General features: G+C 37.9%; 7 protein-coding genes across 12 annotated transcripts; 2 read left to right on the forward strand and 5 right to left on the reverse strand.

The window, feature by feature from the left end:
- Window positions 1-721: 721 nt before the first annotated feature.
- On the forward strand, window positions 722-1558 carry LOC106332713. Its single transcript, XM_013771198.1, has 2 exons — window positions 722-971; window positions 1046-1558. The coding sequence occupies exon 2, from the start codon at window positions 1050-1052 to the stop codon at window positions 1413-1415; it is 366 nt and encodes a 121-aa protein (XP_013626652.1). The 5' UTR covers window positions 722-971; window positions 1046-1049; the 3' UTR covers window positions 1416-1558.
- A 3738-nt stretch (window positions 1559-5296) lies between these two features.
- Window positions 5297-6030, reverse strand: LOC106333395. The gene has a single exon (XM_013771844.1). The coding sequence runs from the start codon at window positions 5996-5998 to the stop codon at window positions 5483-5485; it is 516 nt and encodes a 171-aa protein (XP_013627298.1). The 5' UTR covers window positions 5999-6030; the 3' UTR covers window positions 5297-5482.
- Window positions 6031-7069: 1039 nt separating this feature from the next.
- On the reverse strand, window positions 7070-7978 carry LOC106331653 (protein YLS9-like). Its single transcript, XM_013770047.1, has one exon. It carries the CDS (start codon window positions 7908-7910, stop codon window positions 7203-7205), a length of 708 nt encoding a protein of 235 aa, XP_013625501.1. The 5' UTR covers window positions 7911-7978; the 3' UTR covers window positions 7070-7202.
- Window positions 7979-8970: 992 nt separating this feature from the next.
- Window positions 8971-9650, reverse strand: LOC106334198. The gene has a single exon (XM_013772518.1). It carries the CDS (start codon window positions 9616-9618, stop codon window positions 8971-8973), a length of 648 nt encoding a protein of 215 aa, XP_013627972.1. The 5' UTR covers window positions 9619-9650.
- A 395-nt stretch (window positions 9651-10045) lies between these two features.
- Window positions 10046-11479, reverse strand: LOC106328317. The gene is made up of 3 exons (XM_013766741.1): window positions 11298-11479; window positions 11147-11220; window positions 10046-10904 (listed from the first exon to the last, which is right to left on the reverse strand). The coding sequence occupies exons 1-3, from the start codon at window positions 11315-11317 to the stop codon at window positions 10216-10218; spliced, it is 783 nt and encodes a 260-aa protein (XP_013622195.1). The 5' UTR covers window positions 11318-11479; the 3' UTR covers window positions 10046-10215.
- Window positions 11480-12488: 1009 nt separating this feature from the next.
- On the forward strand, window positions 12489-15239 carry LOC106335553 (fasciclin-like arabinogalactan protein 17). Its single transcript, XM_013774103.1, has 3 exons — window positions 12489-14144; window positions 14732-14835; window positions 14920-15239. The coding sequence occupies exons 1-2, from the start codon at window positions 12851-12853 to the stop codon at window positions 14806-14808; spliced, it is 1371 nt and encodes a 456-aa protein (XP_013629557.1). The 5' UTR covers window positions 12489-12850; the 3' UTR covers window positions 14809-14835; window positions 14920-15239.
- A 264-nt stretch (window positions 15240-15503) lies between these two features.
- On the reverse strand, window positions 15504-19730 carry LOC106335552. Of its 6 annotated transcripts, none has more exons than XM_013774098.1 (15): window positions 19363-19730; window positions 19166-19278; window positions 18980-19088; window positions 18864-18903; window positions 18707-18796; window positions 18518-18617; window positions 18291-18430; window positions 18112-18214; window positions 17484-18036; window positions 16894-17221; window positions 16567-16663; window positions 16399-16488; window positions 16183-16248; window positions 15968-16036; window positions 15504-15835 (listed from the first exon to the last, which is right to left on the reverse strand). In XM_013774098.1, the coding sequence occupies exons 1-15, from the start codon at window positions 19484-19486 to the stop codon at window positions 15698-15700; spliced, it is 2160 nt and encodes a 719-aa protein (XP_013629552.1). In that variant the 5' UTR covers window positions 19487-19730; the 3' UTR covers window positions 15504-15697. The 6 variants fall into 6 exon arrangements, 5 of the variants coding, with proteins under 5 accessions (XP_013629552.1, XP_013629554.1, XP_013629555.1 ...); XR_001268735.1 differs by having other exon boundaries at window positions 15791-15835; window positions 16394-16488; window positions 19363-19486; XM_013774099.1 differs by lacking the exon at window positions 15504-15835 and having other exon boundaries at window positions 15973-16061; window positions 19363-19486.
- Window positions 19731-20007: the final 277 nt, after the last annotated feature.

The raw sequence follows: 20007 nt of genomic DNA on the forward strand, positions 1-20007 counted from the left end.
TTTAATAGTCAAATTAGAAGTATTGATCCCATATAGAGAGTGAGAAGAGTAGCGGAACACACTTTACAAATTCATTCAGAAGATCTAGAATTTCTCCAAACTATTATTGGTTTAGATGGTAGTTGAATAGGTATCAGTCAAATTATATGATATCTAACAATAGACATAACCGAGAGCTTGAGGTCCACCTACATAACTGGTTATTCATAAACAACTACCAAATTTGACTACCAAACACTGGACTCACTTGAAACCCTTCATGGGGTTTATACTTACTCCCAACTCTCATGTCATCCTCAATAGGATAGCAAATCTGATATTTTTGAAAATATTAATGGGTAGGTTTGGAATTGAAAATTTATTCGTTTGTCTCCCTCTCATAATACTTTTAATAAAACTATGGCCAGGAAGGTGGTTTCACTTTATATATTTGCCTGTATTTGAGGTTCTCTGTACCAATTCTGGTGTGTTGCCATTTAAGTTTGTTTGCTTTTCTTTAATTTCAATTAAATTTCTTGTACATTTTTTACTTTTGAAATTATGAGTTTTATTTATTTTCAAGTTTTTATGATAAACATCTAATTCAATTAGTTGGTCGCCATTTAATTTATTGGTTACATATATTAATTCCTATAAAGAAAATAAAATAAATAATGGTAGTCTGTTGAGTATTTAATTTGCCATTAAACACCTCTCTTGTTCTTTCCCTCCTTAGTCAATTAACCATCTAATAGTGTATACTTCAGTTCAAACTTTATGGTTTTCTCTCGCACTCATAATTAAATTAAGCCCTTAATGAACAATCTATCTCTCTCTTTCTCTTTTAAGTTTATGTCTGTGTTCTTTCTTGTATATAAAGACCTAAGCTGAAGCAACCCAACCACCAGTTAGAAGAGAGACTCTTTGTGATTGAAGTTGGAAAAGTCTTTGAGATCACGGAAAACACTCCCTCTCAATCGGCAGGTTTCAAGGTATTTTTCCCGACCAAACTCATTTTAACTTGGTCTCTTCTTGTCTGAAATATTTTTTATCTAACTTAACACAGAAAGATGAGTCGAAGAAGTCCAAAGCCCGAGCTGAAGCTGAATCTTTCGACGCCTACGTCAAGCAGGAGGAGGGTTGTTCGATCTCCAAGCCGCTCTGCGACAACATCACCTACGTCACCGCAAAGCTCGTGTGTCTCTTCGGAGATGAACCAGGATGGTCAGTCTGTGAGGTACTCGACAAGTCCAGAGACAAGCTCGATGGTTCTTGTTGGGTGTCCTCGTTGTCTCATGTACGTTATGCTCTCACAAGACGACCCTAAATGCCCTAAATGCAAAAGCACCGTTCTTCTTGATTTCAACCATGAAAACACCTCAAACGCCAACGCTCCAGCCGCTTCTTCCTCTGGTCGCAAGACTCGCAGGAACTGAAAGATTAGTAAAAACCAAAAACCCTCCATAAATCCTTGTCTTTTTATTTATTTAATTTTCCTTTTTTATTTTTGCGAATGTAGCTGTTGTCTATGAGAGTAGTGCTAATCACGCTCCACTTTATAAACTTGGAGAAGAATCGATACGTAAGAGATGAAACTAGGGTTTCATACTCACAAAACTTCAAATAAAGAAAGGGTGGAGCGTGAATAGCACTATCTTTTATTTTTCGTATCTTTCCTTAACATTGTTCTACCATTTGAGGGTTATCTAATGGAAGAAGAATCTATATCTACGTGAAAAATGTGTGTCATTGTCTCCTTATTCTACTCTTGAGTAATCATCTCATCCATCAAAGTTATGGCAACTCTTATAACGGAATTGATGACTTATATATTCCAAATCTTGTTGGGATACTCTGTCTCTCAGATGTAAAAGAGAATCAGACGTTTTGTGTTTGACTATATAAGAAAAGTAGACATTCTTGGCGTAGCAGAAAGATTGATTACCCATCACGCAAAGGAAAATATAAAATTGACCTTGTGAAAGATGTAGTAGCTTGATACTAATCCCCAGAAAAATCTGAAGAGAAAACTATATAGATTTCTTGTACTTGTTGAAAAAGCAGTTCAGATGAGTGAAAGAAAGAATGGTTAGAGATCAGACGAGAACTTCTTATTTGGTCCCACCTTGGTAACTTTGGCCTCATACACACAAATTCCCTTGTTTTTCATGGGTTTAAACAATTATCAGGGAAGAAAAGTGATAAGATGTAATCTTTTTTTTTTTCATTTATAATAGCTAAACATAGTTAGATTAGGTGTTTCTGAGCATGCAACATGTAAAATGCTACTCCCTCTGTATCACAATAAGCGAGGTTTAAGGTTTTTGCACACAAATTAAAAAATTACAAAATTTCATTCAATCTTTCTCGTTTATATAAAAACAACAATAAGTACAAATAATTCAACCAATAAAAAATCATACTGCAGAATACAAATAGTCAAAAACATAAAATTGCATTTACTTTTCACATGGAAACTTTAAAACATCACTTAAAATAAAACATATTTTTCTCATAAAACACCACTTAAAGTGATACGGAGAGAGTATGATGGTAGAATCTATACAAAAATCTGCCGACTAAGTACAAACAAGTAAAAATGAAAACTGGTTAAAATCGAAGAGGAAAGTAGTTCAGAGCATTTAAATAAAATCAGAGGAAGGTGCATCAGTTTGTATATAACAGCTGTTCAAATTGTTAAGATTTAAAGATCATTAAAACCAAAATATAAATGCAATAGTAATTGAGACAGTTGTGAATTGTAATGAGCGTTACGTCAGATTATAAATACGACTTTAAGTTCACCTTCATTGCTCTCTTCTAGCTCACCTCTTCAAAGAACGAAACAATAATTATGTTCATGATTATGCTGCGAATTTTATTTTATTTCTCTACTTCTTAACTTTATTTTATTTTATTTTCTCTTCGTCATTACACTACTTGGCTACTTGCCATGTCTTCAAAAGAACTCCATTTCTCTTCTTATCATTCACTAAATGCCACCTTTCTGTAGCCGTGTTCCCTTATTCAATTCCTGCTTCCTACCTCTCATTTTCTCAGTTATGCCCGATCATTTGATTAACATAGAGTTTATATATAACCCCACACAGAACCAAACTAGTTTGATGGTATTAACTTCATTAGGTTAGTGGAATTGACATATCATATCATCAACCAAAATATAGAATTTTCTCATTTCTGAAGAAAATTATTAGAGAGCTCTGACGTTCGGGGGGAATTGTATTAGCCCGTTCTAGAAAAAAATATGGGTCTAACAGAAAAAAAATTAAGAAGAAAACAAAAATGTATACTCTCTTATACATAAGTTAGACTTTAATAGTTAAGATTTTTTTTTTTGGCTAAGTTAGCTAAAGAATTGGTGTATGCACAAACGTTCTTGTTACAATACTCTAATAAATCATCTAATCATATTCATGTTGCATGTTAGAGAAGTGTATCTTTGAGTTACATGATGACGAGAGGAGACATGCATGTGAGTGATGAGAAGATTGAATTGGCGTTTGGAGGGTGGAATACTAGATTTGATGTGGACCCGTTTGCAAATATGAGGTCCATCAAAGATATTTGAGGGCCGTTCAAAGCGTATTTGGTCAACAAATACACAGCGCAAAACTATTAGAAACCTTCTTATTCTATCGCATGCAATTGCACGTCCACAAATAGAAAGCATGCAAAATATATCCACTCTTGAATATATGGCCAATTACCTTTATTAGTTATAGGCTTTCTGATTCTTAAGATATACTATATCAATGCATATCTAGCTAGCCTAACTAGTTACAAATGTATTATTTAGATATCTCGACGTTGTCAGTCCACGCCCGAAAGTGTTAATCCCACACAATTCGCCGTTTACGGGGTTTATATATTTTGATTTTTGACTAGTCACAGGCATTATATTTATATCTTTGAAAAATTAGGTTCCATCATAATCCTTTTTTTTGTAAACTGCATTAACACAACCACTAGACTATGTTTATATTAATTAAAATTATAACATGTAACTAGTAGGATTTGAACCATTCCATCATAATCCCTTATCAACAAATTAAAAATATTATTCATTAGCGTTTGTGATCACATTTAGTGGTGAAGCATGGAGAAACGTACGTTTTATACTATAATTGAGTTTTCCGGATGTTGCCCCCTGCATAAGCGTTAGCTTTCATGTATTATTCTTTAAGATGATCCTTAACGTCTTTGCCATTAATACAACACAAAAGAAAAAGTTCACCCTTAAGAAATTTGACCAAGCTATAAAGAGGATACTAGATTTTTTTTCAATTGACAAATTTTTAGCGTCATATTTCATATATTTGTGTTTTATTTTATAAAAGACTTAAACTTTTTATCTTTCTTTATCGTGTTTCATTTTAAATGACTATTTATGTTTAAAAAATTAAACTTTATTTTTTTAATGAATTAAGTTGGTATAACTCTGATGAATTAATTTTATTATGTGGTTAATATATTTAATAAAAATAATTATATACTTTTAATAAAGATTTATACTTCTCAATGAAAAAATCAATTTTTTTTTATGAATGCTTAAATTATATTAAGAAAAAAAAAATTAATTAAGAATGGTTGAAAAAAAAAATTATTTGAACTTGGACTCAATGGTCCAAAGGAAAAAAATTGTGAGAATTAGATCTGATTTCTTAATCGGCCCAAATGGTCCAAAAGAGATCTGATGTGGATAATGGGCTGGATCCGAAAATAATGGCCCAATATAGATGTGTTATTAATATTACTTGATTGCCCTTAATGAAACATGCAATGTTAATAAAGAAATGACATACTAAGGTAAAAAAAACAATATGATTTTGCTTTAATAGTATAGATGTCATTAGTTTTTATTTCAATGTTTTGTTTTTTCTACTTAATTATTTATTTATTGCTTCTATAAATGCATTAATCTTGAGTGGTTGAAATCTAATTATGCTGTTATTAATTGTGAATGCAGTACACATTAAAACTTCAATAGTTTTCTTTGTATGTTCTATATTTTTCTCAATTCTTACTGACAATTTCGTATCAATTTATATGAGGAGAAAGAAAAATTATATGAGCAGAAATACTGACAGGATATTAAACTTAAATTTTGTCCAAGTTCTGAAGAAGAACTGGATTTACAACTATACCAACCTAACATCAATTTCAAATCTTCAAAGCTTTTAAAGATGCGCAGACTTGCGTCTAATTAGTCCGATGAGCCTAATTCTACTGAGCGGCCCAAATGCTCTGGAGAACTTCATGGGCTTTTGTTGATTCAACACTCTGACAAACTGAACCAGAGTCTTCTTATTCCATTGTCTTTACAAGCAACACTCTAGTCAAGCTTACATTATAGGAACATGGATATGTATTGGAGACTTTATGTAAATTTTTCTTGAATATATTTTTGATTCTGGTAACATTTTATTGTATACAAACACTTGTGTTCAATTTCTGAAACACAAAATCAAACGTGTGGGGCAAGCTACTTAACAATCTGAGGAATACATATTGACTGGATTGACTGGAGAATCCAGTCAAACATATGCTTCAAGAACTGTATTCCGGCGGAGAAGTGGAGCCATACGCGGCGGAGGAACTGAGAACACCCAGGCGAGTCCTCCGAAGAAGTCAACGCCGTCGGCTGGAGATAAGACCAAGCGGCTTGCTTTACTAAGGGGTTGCGTATCGAGATATCTCCCACGGTGGATAACACGGGAGAGCTGCTACCGTTAACAGACGGTAAGTTGACGGAGGAGTTACTCGGAGATGAGATGATATCTCTGAGGGATGTGTAAGAGGATGGTTTCAGCGAGATGAGCTCGAAATGGAACGACGGAGATGGAGTTTCTACGGTGGTGATCGCAGGTGTTGTCGTAGAAATGGAGTTTCTACGGCGGAGTGGAGTCGCCGGAGATGTTGACGGTATCTCCCTAGTCTTCTCTTGTGTTTGTGGCCGATGAGTGGGGTTGTGTGTAAATATGAGGTCTAATGTAATCATTGATGTCTATAATGTAGACATTTGTCATTATCTTTGGCTTATAATAGAGAAACGTTTACTTTCTTTGTATTTTCTGAATAATTATTGATTGGACGTGAGTCATTCACCGTGTATGAATGATACCATCCAAGTGTGTATTTAGCTCATAATTACAAAATTCCTTATATGTAAAGTACTTTATATACGGACAAAGATATATTATAGAAGTGGGTGTGAAGATTAGATGAAATATATTCGGATATCCAACCAACCAACGTAATCATTATTTTCCTAATACTTGATTAGTAATTGATATCATATATAGGGAACGTAAATTAAAATATTTTTATTTCCGTTATTAAAATAAGGTTATGACGTAATTAACTCATCCAGTTAAGAAAAGATATATTTATGGAGTAAATTATATTATGGAGTAAGATATGAAATTGAGTTGAAGGATTATTTATTCTATATTTACTTTTAGTCGGGATTGAGATGCCTTCAATAAGCTATTTGCTGTAGTTCATCCTATTTTCGCTTCTAGCTTCGTACTCCTGAAAATTCTAGCAACAAGCACTTTTGATGTTAAGTATTTTTCAGCTATTTAGAGGCGCTTTCATAGAACAAACCAACATAAGTTGGTGAAAAGGCAGAGGCATTTTTATCCTTTCTTGTGTGCGGAGAGCTGAGGTTGTTTGTTTTTGCCGAAGGAACATTCGTTTGAAAATCCTTGTTTACTTTGTCCTCATTTCTGCTATCAACTTCTCCTGAAAATTAATAAAAAAATCGGTGTTTCTATGCGTAAATGCTAAACAGTTTAGAACAAGGCCAGGAAGCAGAGTATTTGACCAAAAAAAAAAATTAAAAAATATATGTAATCAGGTCTGGATTTAGATGGCTTTAACATTGATTTGTACAATTTAAGTGCTTAAAAAGCTGATTCAACACATCTTTAGCTTACAACTATTTTATGTTGTCTAAGTATAAGTTAACTTGGAACATTCTCTAAATTTGATTCTGAATAAATATCGTAAAACAAAAAAAAATCAATTTTTTTATTTAATTTACATGGAAGGATTATTACACAAGAAATGCCTCTCCAACGATATCACATAAAGCCCATTATATATGAAATTAATAAAGAAAACAATCTAAACCAAAAAATAAACAAGAGTGTCTATATAAATTCATATCGGAGACATTATAGTATTGACTTTCACTAGCATCAAAAGTCAACGTCACACTTGGTCCGCTGGAACTGAAACCCACTGGTTGTGTTAGATGAACTTAGAGGAACCTTGAGATCACACCTGATCTTCGGCTTGAACTTCCACGACTTGATCAACCCAAACTTAAACCTAATCTTAAGTCTCAGCTTCGCATCGATTCTGTAGATCCCTGACTTCACATCCTCGTCCAGATCCCTCCTATCTCCCCCGTTAAGCACCACCAAGACCTGTCCAGCTATATTAGTTCCAACCACCGTCGTGTTCTTGTGTCCCTGGTAGAACGGCGAGACGTTACTTGCCCCAAAACGCTGATCACCGTAGTAGCCTCTGACCTCGATCTGATCATAGTAAACACCGATACGTCGATTAGGGTTTCGGATCGTGAAGTTTAGGTCGAGATTGTATCGAAGGTTGTTGTCCGTGCCGAGCGTGAACTGCGTGAGTTTGGCGTCGGTGACGTGGAACTTGATGGCGTTTGGTCGGAAAATTAGCCAGATGATCAAAGCGGCTATGCCTACCACGATGGCTAGGGTTATGAGGATGTTGAAGATGACGCTTAAGATGCAGCAGCCGCAACAGCCGAGACAGTCGCCTAAACAGCAGCATCCACCGCCGCGTCTGCCGTGGCTGTGAGAGGTTTTCGTCGGCGGAGGAATCGATGGCCCGTAATACGCACCGTTCAAGTGCGGTTGTCTGTCCCCCATTGGTTTGATGGAATAGCTCTAAAGAAAGTTTCTGTTTGTGTGTAATGTTTTGAGAAAATAAATTTGAAATGTTATTGAGTGTAAAGATTAAAGAAAGAAGGTGTATATATATATACTGGAGATAGCGTGTATTAGATAAACCGATTAAACTGACGCGGTTTTGTTTTTCAAAGTCAAAGGTGACACGCGTTTTTGATATTGTAAGGTGAGTTGATTAATTAGAGGTTACTTCCGAGTTACGGCACAGTTCTTAATTTTTACATATTTATGATAACAGTTTAGTAAACAATCAAGATTGTTTCTTAAGTTTTACTTAGATTTTTTCTGTTTATTTACCCTCTTTAGTTTGGCTATGTAAATTTTTTGTTCAAAAAATAATTAGTAAATTAAGATTATAATATTTAGTTAAATACTTCTATTAAATCTAGGATTATTTTGATTAACCGGGCATTGGTCTTTTCCGTATACTAAAATTTATGTATACGTGAATATTTATGTAGTGAAAATGGAGATGTATACAAGTGGGAATGTAATGATCCTTTCGTGCAGTAGTTGGTTTGGGAATCGTAAAGAGAGCAATCTTTACAATGTAATATAATAACCTTCCAAGAAACTTCCTTGATTAAAAGCGACTGCTAAGAGTAAGATAGCCAAGCTAGCGTTTTCGAAACTGGACAAAAGTAAGACTTTGGAGCAATAGTTATAAAATGAATGAAGAATTCAATTAGCTTATACAAAAATAAAAGGTCGAGAAAAAAAAACATGCCAGTTTATTATATGTGACAAAACAAACTGTCACAAAATTCTACAGAAAATATACAAATTTAGCAAAGACTTGTAGACGAAGATTAGGTGAAGACTAGCTTTCATATGTTACATATTTTTAAACAAGAAAGGTCAATCAGATTTAATAATATAAATAAAACTACATTAGCAACCGAATGCAACCGAATGTAATTCATGGTAAAACTAAACTGCTACAAAATCATTATTGTATAACACGTAATAAAATCCGTGACATGATCACATATCCGACACCGTTAAGTCAGTTGGTCGCTTTTCAGACACTAACACTGCATACGGTAACGAGCGTATACTTAACGCCTCTACCGCCTACCATAACTCCGGCGGCGCTATTCCCGAAACTGATTAACGCCGGACACCTAACGAAGAGATCAGATGTCCTCGTAATAGGACCGACCTTCCAACTAATCTTCCCGACGACATGAACCAACACCTTGACCCCACCACTTGACTGTTCCTGAATAAGAGACAAAGCGTTGGCCCGAGCGACGGGGACGTATTTTCCACCGATGAAAGGAGACCAGACGTTGACTTCTTCGTATCCTTGATAAGCCGCCGGTATCGACGTCGGGAGAGTGATCTGCTGGCTCTGGTAAGAAGCGTAGACGTCGAGACGGTCGTAGTTGATTCCTGTCTTGCCGTTAAGGTTACGAGAGATGAGAGTGGTTTGGATACTGGAGCTGAGTACGTTCGGTGGGTCGCCTGAGACGTTGAAGGAGAAGACGGTTGCGTCTTGGAGGATGAAGTGTGGCTTTGGTGAGTGAAGAATTACCCAAGCTAGGACAATTCCGATGATGGTTACGATGATGAATATTACTAAGCAGATGATATTGCGACGGAGGAAGTTGAGGAGGCGGGGTGAGCTGCTTCCGTGAGAGCCACATTCTTTGACGACGACGGCCATGTTGGAGTTCCGGCGGTGATGACGGTGGTTGGTGGAAGAGGGAAGTTAAGGATGCTATTAAAGTACGTATACTATTGGTGATGGACTCACGGTAGGGTTTTATACATTGGTATTGATCAACAAAAAAAAAAGGAACTTAATAAATGTAAAAAATAGAATTGTACATTTTTCGAAAGTAGAATATGATGAAATCATATAGAAAAAAACCTTCATAAAAATGTACATTTTTCATTTTTCGTTTAAGGAAATTTTTTATATTTTGGTAATTTTTTTTAATTCACTTCTTTCCTTCCAAATGTATATCAAAGCTTGTTCCCGTGGCTTTGCCTTGAGAATCCAAATTAAACCGCAATCAAATTAATCCCAAACAAACCGGATTGCACCAGTGGTTTATATTTTGATAATATAATTTCTACAAAACCGGTAATAGTATATGACACGAAATATCAATTTTTCATGTAGTGTAGAGAAACGTATAAGTATACAAGCAGAGTGTGGTTATTAGAATGTTTTGGATACGAAACGTAAACTGGAAACAACACATGCTACAATCACTGAAACATTCAAGAAGTAGATGAAGCTCTTAAGCTTTATCTATCAGCTTGTGGTTGGTAAAGCAACGGCTGCCACTGGAGGCTCAATAACTTGGAACAGCCCTACAGAGAGCCTTCTCGTGAGATCCTCCACTTCAACTTTCGCCACATCAGCTCTCATACCGATATCAGTAGCGTACCTACTCGCACAGTACACACTAACCGCCGTCGCCGCCATCCCATAGATGTTCGTCGTCACAAGCCTCATCGGAGTAGACAAAACCGCAGCGATCGGCCCACCGATAATCGAAACAGCCTGACCGCTCTGCCCCATCGTCATTCTTCCTTCGAGAACAAGCAACCCCGTCTTGCAGTAGATCGCAAAGTCCTCGCAGTTGTTCTTGAAAACGTCGTAGCACCCGAACCCGTTCCGAAGGAGGTGGTTGGCACGGTGGACAGTTATCTCGTTAGGGTCGGAGACGGCGAGGGTGCAGGTTCCTCCTCGGGCTTTGGCGAGGAAGTGAGCGGCGTTGACGGAGTACTCGAAGCGGTACAGGACGCCACCGGCTAGGAAACAGTTAAGGCACGAGGAAACGACGCCGTGGCCTTCGTTGGGCGGAACGCAGGTTGGACAGTGCGTGTGGGCTCGTGATGGGCCTGAGCTTACGAGTACGAGATCGAGAACGGTCCCGGTTCCGACTTCTTGGCCTCGTCTTGTGAAATGGATGACTCTATCATCTCCAACATAGATACCTAGACCAAAAACATATTATTACATTATCTTGTGTCCGTTTTGGGACCAAAGCATATCATTCAGACCACTTACAAAAACACTTAGCTTGTGAATCAAGCAAGGAGAGGCTCAATATTAACCCTAAATCATTGTCAAACCCTAATTTTTTTTCACAAATCGATTTTAACACTATAAAGCTATAATTACATCAAAAACAACGAATGAAAAGATAAATTCAAAAAACCGAAGAGGAGAAGAGTACCGTGATGGGCATAGATGTAAGCAGTCCTCCACGAGTAGATGTGATCTCCAGGTTTCAAACTTGATCTATCGATTCTGTTCAAACGATAGACAAACTCCGTGAGAAAGAGACGAGACTAATACGGAGAATCAAGAGGGGGAGAAGAGGAAACCTGTTGGAGAGAAGACCCATCGATGATCTCTCTTAGATTCTCTGAAACGCCGTAGAAGAGACGAGACTGATGCTTTTCTTAAACTTATCTTCAAGCGAGAGAATGTATCGAATTAATGCTAAATGCCTTCGGTGTTCGGCCTATACTTCCTTTGTCGTTAAGAAAATAATTAAAAGGGAGAGACGATGGGGACAGGTGCCAACCGTATGGCATCGTTTCTTCTTGCTTTGAGAATATTGGGCCGGTGTTAGGTATATAATGGGCTTTTAATTTGATTAAGATTCAAGATTTATTTTTGGGTTCGGCATTTTTTTGACATATATATTTTTTTTTTCTGATAACCTTGGTACTGGTGTGATCCCAAATATTTTCTAACCTCAAAGACTAATCACCAAGGGACCCATAGAAATCCGGATTTTTTTACCACTTAAAGCGTCTTTGGGTGGCAAAAAAAAATCGAACTCAGGACAGAAGCTCTAGCTGGAACCCCTTTACAACTAGGCCAAGACTACTTGGTTAACATATTTACATTACTAATTTTAAGAGATTTGGTGAAAAAAATTCAATAGTTTACAAGTTAATTAATAAAATGATTTTTCAATCAAAAATAATTTCAACATACAAATCATATACTAAAAAGTTGTGCTGAAAATGTCTACTCGTGGAGATCACATCTACTCGTCGGAATAACATACGGCAATGGGTTGCATTGGTGAATAACATACTACTAAACCCCAAACTTACGCAGGAGTTCGTTTACGTTAAACACCAAAAAAACTAGAACTATACCGAAATGGGTTAAACCCCTTTTTGATTTTCTCTCGAGGTCACAGAGAAAAAGGCTGTAGATGCTTCTTTTGGACGTGACTTTACGTTCACGCAGGGCACGTGACAGTAGTTTCCGACGGAGAGATTACACATAATTCACAAACCCAAAAGGCGTATTTACTATTTAGATTGATGTTTACGTCCCAAACCGACAGCTTCCTTTTAGACCCACGCGTTACTCGGCTTCCTCTTTGCTTCGAAATTACATTCACTCATCTGATACTCTCACACTTTTAGAGCCACGCGTTACTCTCACACTCATTTGTTCAAAAAAAAAAAAAACTCTCACACTTGTCTATTTTAGCCTTCCTTCTATTTAATTTCACTGTAAGTTAAGTACCATCACATAACTACATCATTCCCTGTACCAAATTACATACAGTTCTTTTGTGAAGTTTCTAGAATTTTGCTTACAAAAAACAAAAAATGAAAGAAAATTTTAAGCCAAGATGAGCTGAGTGGAGATGAAGTCAGCAGCGAACATTATAAAAATTGGGTGGGTCCCTACACCAGCCTGGTCGGAAAGGTCTAAAACCCAAAACTACACACAAGTACACAACACAGACACAACCAAACTACACACAAGTACACAACACAGACACAACCAAACTCATCTCTCTCTCTCACACACTTCCACTTGCCATCGCCGACACTTCAAGAAGAATAAAAAATAAAGAAAAAGAAAAAATAAACTCTTTCTGATTATTCGATCTAACACCGCTTCCATGGATCGCCGTATCTACGGTGGCTCCGCCGTCGCTAATCTCATTCTCTTCCTCCTACTCTCCTCCTCATCTGCATTATCCAAGAACCCGAACACCTCATCCGGGTCGGGTCAGATCAACTCCAACTCTGTCCTCGTAGCTCTCCTCGACTCTCGTTACACAGAACTCTCCGAGCTCGTCGAGAAGGCTCTCCTCCTTCAGACACTCGAAGACGCCGTCGGTCGCCACAACATCACCATCTTCGCCCCTCGCAACGAAGCTCTGGAGCGTGACCTTGACCCTGAGTTCAAACGCTTCTTGCTCGAGCCGGGTAACCTCAAATCTCTCCAAACACTCCTCATGTTCCACATTATCCCCACCCGGGTCGGGTCGGACCAATGGCCATCAGAGGATTCGGGTCGGGTCAAACACGTTACGCTAGCGAACGATCATCTCCATTTGATCAAAGGAGACGGCAGAAAGATGGTGGATTCCGCCGAGATAATCCGACCCGACGACTTGACCCGACCCGACGGGTTGATCCACGGCATCGAACAGCTTCTCATCCCTCGCTCCGTTCAAGAGGATTTCAACCGCCGCCGCAGCCTCCGATCAATCTCCGCCGTCTTACCGGAAGGAGCTCCGGAGGTCGACCCGAGAACCAACCGTCTCAAGAAGAAACCCGCTCCGGCACCGGCCGGATCTCCGCCGGCTCTCCCGATCAAATCCGCAATGGCTCCCGGTCCGTCGCTAGCTCCGGCACCGGCGCCGGGACCGGGAGGCAAGCGCCACCACTTCGACGGCGAAGCTCAGGTCAAAGACTTCATCCACACGCTGCTGCATTACGGCGGCTACAACGAGATGGCGGACATTCTCGTGAACCTGACGTCGCTCGCGACGGAGATGGGTCGGTTGGTGTCGGAAGGCTATGTGCTGACGGTTCTTGCTCCCAACGACGAGGCCATGGTGAAGCTGACGACGGATCAGCTGAGCGAGCCTGGAGCTCCGGAGCAGATCGTGTATTACCATATCATCCCTGAGTACCAGACGGAGGAGAGTATGTATAACTCTGTGAGGAGGTTTGGGAAGGTGAAGTTCGATACGCTGCGTTTTCCTCATAAGGTTGTGGCTAAGGAGGCTGATGGTTCGGTTAAGTTCGGGGACGGTGAGAGGTCGGCGTATTTGTTTGATCCGGACATTTATACGGACGGTCGGATCTCGGTTCAGGGGATTGATGGTGTTTTGTTCCCTGAAGTGGAGGAGGTTGTTGAATCGGTTAAGAAACCGGTTAAGAAAGTTGTTCAACCGAGAAGAGGTACGTTTGTTTCTCTGTGGTTGCTGCATTGATTGAATCTTTGATCTAATAATCTGCCTTTAGTATTGGCAAGTTTAGATGATTAAGCACCCACAGTTTTGGTAAACTGATTTGATGTTTGGTTCATTCAACTGCGGTAGTCTATAGTTGTTTGATTGAACTTTGGTTAAATCCAATTTGGTTTAGGTGGATTACTGATAAGCAATTAGGCCTTTGAGAATGGTAGTTATGTAGTAAATGTCTTAGGCTCTTAGCAAGAAACAATATTAGAGTTAGGGAAGTGAAGATTTGAAGAATATTGGATGATACTAAACCCAAGCAAGAATCAAAGAAGGGTTAGGCTTTTTTTGTTGTTGTTGTTGTGTCATGTGTGTGTGTTTGGTCATAGCCCTTGGCTAAGCTGGATATAAGCATCTTGTCACGTTTCTTACCTTCAAGACGGTTTGTTACTTAAATTATTTGATAGCTTTTTGTGAAGTATAAAATTATTGTAATGCAAGGGGACAGTCATGGAGAGATTAGAGTGTGTGTGATCGTGATGGACTTTGACTTATTAAAGGTGTTATTGTTTTTATTGAAACAAACAGGAAATCTTTTGGAAGTAGCTTGTAGAATGCTTGGTGCTATTGGCAAGGACGCTTCTTATTTCACCAAATGCCGGTAAAGAACTTATGTACACACATTCAAAAAGGTAAGGGTTGTACAATCTTTGTTTCTTGTTCATTGATATGTTCAAGCGATTTAGCAATGGTAACATGACTTTCTCTTAATGCAGCTGATTGAAGATTTGTCATTGGGTGTATAGACAACAACGCTTCAGGAACCAACAAGCATGGTTTTTGAGTTTTTTTTTCTTAAATATATATTTTTGGGGGGTGTTTCATAATTGGTGTTGGAGTATGAATACTGTAATTAGATATATCAATCATTTCTTAATTAATTTGGTGGTGTATGAGAATGAAAGTATACAATTAATAAAAAGAGGTAACAAAAGAGAGAGAACATAAACCTTTTCTTTTATCTTAAGGATTTGTTGCTTTTTGGACTCGTTGGCTTTTACTATGAGAAAGGTATATTTGCACTTGGTAAGAGAATAATCATCATCACTATGATTGGATGTCTCTAAATTAATCACATAGGACATGGGAAATGGGTTGGCTGCATGGCTGTGTTGTTGGTTGTCTGAAAGACAAATACAAACTTTGCTGTAGTGAGAAATCTCTCGTCTTTTTCCCATGTGGTCGATGATGCTTCATGTATTGTTTTACAGAAGTCTGCTTTACTAGCACAGCGAAAGTTATCTACATGTACCTGACCTCTCTCTCTCCAACATTTTGGTGAAAAAAGTCTCATGCAAAGGGACCAAATCAAATCTTTTTCTTAATAACGTATCCGTCCATGTTCTTTATTACAACGTCTTCAGTTAAATATTATAAGTAAATCAAATCATGAAGCAAAGGTACTTTAGTTATCATGATGTGTTTCCCTTCAAATGTGACTGAGGCCTTTAAGAAAACGAACAAAAAGAATGGTTCAAGGGAGGACTGCTTTCCTCATAGCTTCTTCACAATTTCTTCACAAGCTTTCTCGTAATAAGTCATTCTCCGAATACAGTTTACAGCTTCATCAAACCTCTGGCTTTCAAAGTTGTCGGCAAAAGAATCAGACCATTGCTTCAGGTTCTCTTGTACCTTGAAAATAACAACAAAACCACATTGATTCAATCAGTGCCCAAAGCTGAAGACTGTTTGAAACTTCAGTTTCAGAAAAGTGACCAAGAGCGTCTGAAGAAAGGCAGATGAATCAGGATGTTCAAAGGGTACCTGGGATTGGATCTGGTTTAACTCTTTTGAATCATCTGCTTCTGCTATGGCCTCTCTGAGTTCCATCATCTGACATTATTTCCAGTTAATAAAACTAGAAGAATATGTTTATTTGTAAGTAAATTTGTAATACATAAAGTGTATTTGCACAAACAAACAAACAAAAAAATTCATCATTGAGAGCTAATATTATTTTATGAGGTAGATCAATTTACCTCCATTAACAACGTTGGATCTGTTACTGTTTTTTCTTCATTGACATTTTTGCCATTCAGCTTCATCTACAAAACGAAACCAAATATCAATCAGACCCATCTATACTTCTTCACATCAATTAGCATCAACAACATTGCATAGTTTCAGAACTCTCAGCTTTCAAGAATCCTTAACCAAATAGAAGCCACAAACAGGTAAAAAAGTGGGGACCTTACGATATACATTGCTCTTGAGAGCCGCTTGGTTAGTGTCCTGCATGCTTCAGTCACTTTTGCAGACTGATCAGCTGCGTAATCTCTTTCTTTCTGTTAACAACAATTCAGGGGCAATTGCTGTAAGAACCATGTAGTGATAATGCTTCACTATGGGAAACAAAAAGAGACCTGAGATTTGTTATGAACTAAATCAGGATGCAGCTTCTTCTGCCAGTCTTTGTACTTGCCTTCAAGGCTTCCACCTTCTAACTCATACTTCTTCTCCCTATCCAAACCCAATTCAAAGATGTCATCTACTGAATCTAACTATAAAGTTCTAATCTTTCTAACTCATACTTCTTCTCCCTAATGAAGACAAGTTATTAAAACCCAAACCCAGTTCAAAGATGTCACCTTTCAAAGTGATCAGCTACTGAATCTAACTATAAAGTTCTAATCTTTCTGTCTGAAAGAGCCTTTTCTAATCAACGAAGCGTGTAGAGATATTATACTTACAGGCCAAAGATTTGAAAGTAGTCCACGGAATCATCAACGGGTTGAATGCTGCGGCACGAGTCACAGAACAAAAACGCAGCTTTGTCCGAAGAGAAACCACAGTTCCAGCAGCAACCGGATGAGCTTCTCTTGTCCGAAGATTGGAGTCTCCTGATGGAAACCGCCAAGGGTTTAACCGGATTCAAGTCGGTTTGTGGATTAGTCGAAATCGCTGCGAGTGGATTGCATCGGAGAGTAGAAGAAGAAGGATGAGAGGTTCGTCTTGTTAAAAGGGTGGAGATTGAAGCCACCAGCTTCTTTGTTTTGTTCATTTGGTGTCTTTCTCTCTCTGTCGGAAAGACAAGTAAGAGAGTCTGAAAGATCGTTTAGGTCTAAACCTTAAAAAGTTATTTGATTTTCCGGTTAGTGTTAAATGTATTCCGGTTTAGATTATTATTTGGCTTGGACCAACTCTTAACTAGAGTAGCTTTGATTATGAATTTGCAACAAGTTTACAAATATAATCATCCACAAAACTTGAGCATCTAAGATTAATAGGAACTTGAGCTTCCTTCAGAGCCAAGACTTGAAAGTAAATAAGTGTGTCTTACCTTTGTTTAAGTGATCATCTCCTGTCTCTTTCTCTCGCTTATTGTCTTCTTGACTAAAATAGCTCCCCTCTTGTGTGACACTGACTCTTGAAGTTGAAAAATATTGACTCTGTGATCTTTGAGGAACATTTTCAAATGTCTCTAACATACTTACTTGCTTTCTCTGATCCTCTGCTTTATTTGGCGGCAATTCCTCATCTTCTTTGACCGGTGTTATATTTCTAACCATGTTTATAGCTCTATCTAGAGTTCCTAAAGCTTGTTCCACCTCTGTACTAATGCTAAACTGTCTTCTGATATTGCCATTTACATTCCTCTCCTCAGAAGAAACACTTTCCTCAAAATATTCTTCTTCTTTTTCCTCCTCAATCTCCAAAATCGCTCGTCTGCAATGGACAGTTTCATACTCATCATTTTCGTGTTTATTCTCCGTCTCCTGTTCTTCCTCAGTTGCCTTATTAGTTGAATACATAGCTTGACGTATGTTAATGTACAAAGGATGAGCTAAAGCTCTGCTGAAACCTTCATCAAGTTTCGCCACCGAACCAGCTGCCTGTTTTACATTCAAAAGTAAGAAAACTGCACCGAAACACTGAGACAAATAAACCAAAATTAATGTTTTCTTGACCTTTTTATACAGTTTGAAACCTTTACCGACGATCTGCCTAGCGATAAAATTCATAAGAGACGGAGGGACCAAGTCCAGCTTTATATCAAGTTCCCCTATCACCCTACAAAATTTTATATAGATTTTTTTAAGAGCTTCATAACTAAAAGACAAGTAGTAACATGTTGCAACAACTATACCTGACGAAACTCCTCTGTGAAGTAACCTTCTGTAAAGCAAATCCACCTACGAGATCAATTCTCACTGCACTCGTTGCTTCAGGTATAACTTTCTTGGCCATGTCCTTAGCAGAAACTCCAATACTATCTAAATCAGAGATCTAAAAGTTGCAAACAAAAACTTACTAAAATGTTCATACCAAGGTAACACTGAAAACAACACAACAAGAAGGGTTTGTTTGCTTTACCGAGTTCAGAAGGACGACAACTAAGCCATCTTTAAAATATTCAAACAAGAAGTAGTGCACTATAACCTCTCTTTCTGACAATGGCCATGGAACCTTCATCCTTTCTTCCCCACAAATAAATAAAGTTTCCCATATTAGCTTCAAAAGATTACAAAAGATTACAAAAGTAACGGTTCAATTGGAACAAACCTCACTAGACAAACTTGTTCACCGGTCCGGACCTTATGCAAGCATGTGCCTTGTAAAATCTTAAATGGTGGAAACGCAAACTGTGGCCACCTAGTAACATAAACACAAGACATGAGATCCTCTGTTGTTCACAATCCAAAGTCTTAAAGAGACTGACCAATTCTTGTAGAGGGCTGTTTCCCACGAAACACACAAACCTACATCATCATGAGTCCACTAAAACATCAGATGCAGGAATCATGTTTTTAAGATTCTAATAAAAGAAACACTTACAGTCTTCGAGAGGGGAATCCATGTAACCTTCAACGAGCAAAGTGTGAAAAGGACTTCCTTCAAGCCCTTGACGGTACATGACACGGCAATCTTCAAGATCTTGTTTTATCTGTAAAAAGAAACACTCGTTACAATCCAAGATCACTTGTCCAAAAAATGAGGGAATGTGTTTGAAGTCAGACATACTTTCCAATCACCATGTGATGATGATGATGCATCCGTCATTGAAACACTCCTAAGCATGCTAAGTAGCTTTGATACATCAGCTGTTCTTTTATCCAATGTGTTCTCATTACACTCTACAAAACAATCACACCAAACATGAAGCGAAATTCCAAGAGTGGATTCATAAACAATAAAAGCACAAAAAAAGAAGAACATACCTGAAGAGGAGCAAAGCTGGTTTCTAAGAAGAGATTTGAGAGACTCATGATCGGTTAGCTCAGGAGAAGACAAGGTCTTGTCCAGTTTCTCTCTGTACTCAGAGATCTCTCCTTTCTTCTGCATAATGTCACACTTTCAACTTACAGCCTTCTAGTGAAGTTATTTATTAGGTTCCGAGGACAAAACGAGACCGACAAGATGGAGAAAGAAGGTGAGAAAGTTTAGTATGACTATCTATAGAAAATTCAAATCTGTTTCATTTCCAGGAATATTTGAAGTTTTTCACCAATAAAGGGTTGCGTGATGACAAAGATTAATATCGAGATTAACCATAATAAGAGAGACTGACAAAGAGGGAAACGGACAAGACACAAGTGTCGGTGTCAAGTGAAAATAGGTGGGAAGTTCTCTGCCTCTTTAATATATATATATGCAGAGGACAAAAATAGTCATAAACAGGATGGTGATGTTACAGCTAAAACTGTGTATTTTTGGGGTCCTTATGTTGTCTGCAGTTATGGTTAGCAACCATATGAAGATGACTTGACATTCTCTTACTGTAATCTATAGAAAATTTCAAAATGTGAAAGTGTGTAATTGTTCAAAACTGGTTCTTGTTGGTTTGTATAAACGTGACATTAATT

Source organism: Brassica oleracea, chromosome C3 (assembly GCF_000695525.1).
Source record: "Brassica oleracea var. oleracea cultivar TO1000 chromosome C3, BOL, whole genome shotgun sequence".
Taxonomy (NCBI): Eukaryota; Viridiplantae; Streptophyta; class Magnoliopsida; order Brassicales; family Brassicaceae; genus Brassica; species Brassica oleracea.

Bases quoted from the DNA above. Each gene is read 5' to 3' on its own strand.
- LOC106335553 (XM_013774103.1), top strand. From the start codon at position 12,851: ATGGATCGCCGTATCTACGGTGGCTCCGCCGTCGCTAATCTCATTCTC. The intron at 14,145-14,731 runs GTACGTTTGTTT...TGAAACAAACAG, and splicing joins AGTTGTTCAACCGAGAAGAG to GAAATCTTTTGGAAGTAGCT.
- LOC106332713 (XM_013771198.1), top strand. From the start codon at position 1,050: ATGAGTCGAAGAAGTCCAAAGCCCGAGCTGAAGCTGAATCTTTCGACG.
- LOC106335552 (XM_013774098.1), bottom strand. From the start codon at position 19,486: ATGCAGAAGAAAGGAGAGATCTCTGAGTACAGAGAGAAACTGGACAAG. The intron at 18,618-18,706 runs GTTTGTTCCAAT...TGGGGAAGAAAG, and splicing joins GAACAAGTTTGTCTAGTGAG to GATGAAGGTTCCATGGCCAT. The intron at 18,037-18,111 runs GTCAAGAAAACA...AATGTAAAACAG, and splicing joins GTTTCAAACTGTATAAAAAG to GCAGCTGGTTCGGTGGCGAA.
- LOC106331653 (XM_013770047.1), bottom strand. From the start codon at position 7,910: ATGGGGGACAGACAACCGCACTTGAACGGTGCGTATTACGGGCCATCG.
- LOC106333395 (XM_013771844.1), bottom strand. From the start codon at position 5,998: ATGATTACATTAGACCTCATATTTACACACAACCCCACTCATCGGCCA.
- LOC106328317 (XM_013766741.1), bottom strand. From the start codon at position 11,317: ATGGGTCTTCTCTCCAACAG. The intron at 11,221-11,297 runs GTTTCCTCTTCT...TCGTTTGAACAG, and splicing joins ATGGGTCTTCTCTCCAACAG to AATCGATAGATCAAGTTTGA. The intron at 10,905-11,146 runs GTACTCTTCTCC...TTTTTGGTCTAG, and splicing joins TTACATCTATGCCCATCACG to GTATCTATGTTGGAGATGAT.
- LOC106334198 (XM_013772518.1), bottom strand. From the start codon at position 9,618: ATGGCCGTCGTCGTCAAAGAATGTGGCTCTCACGGAAGCAGCTCACCC.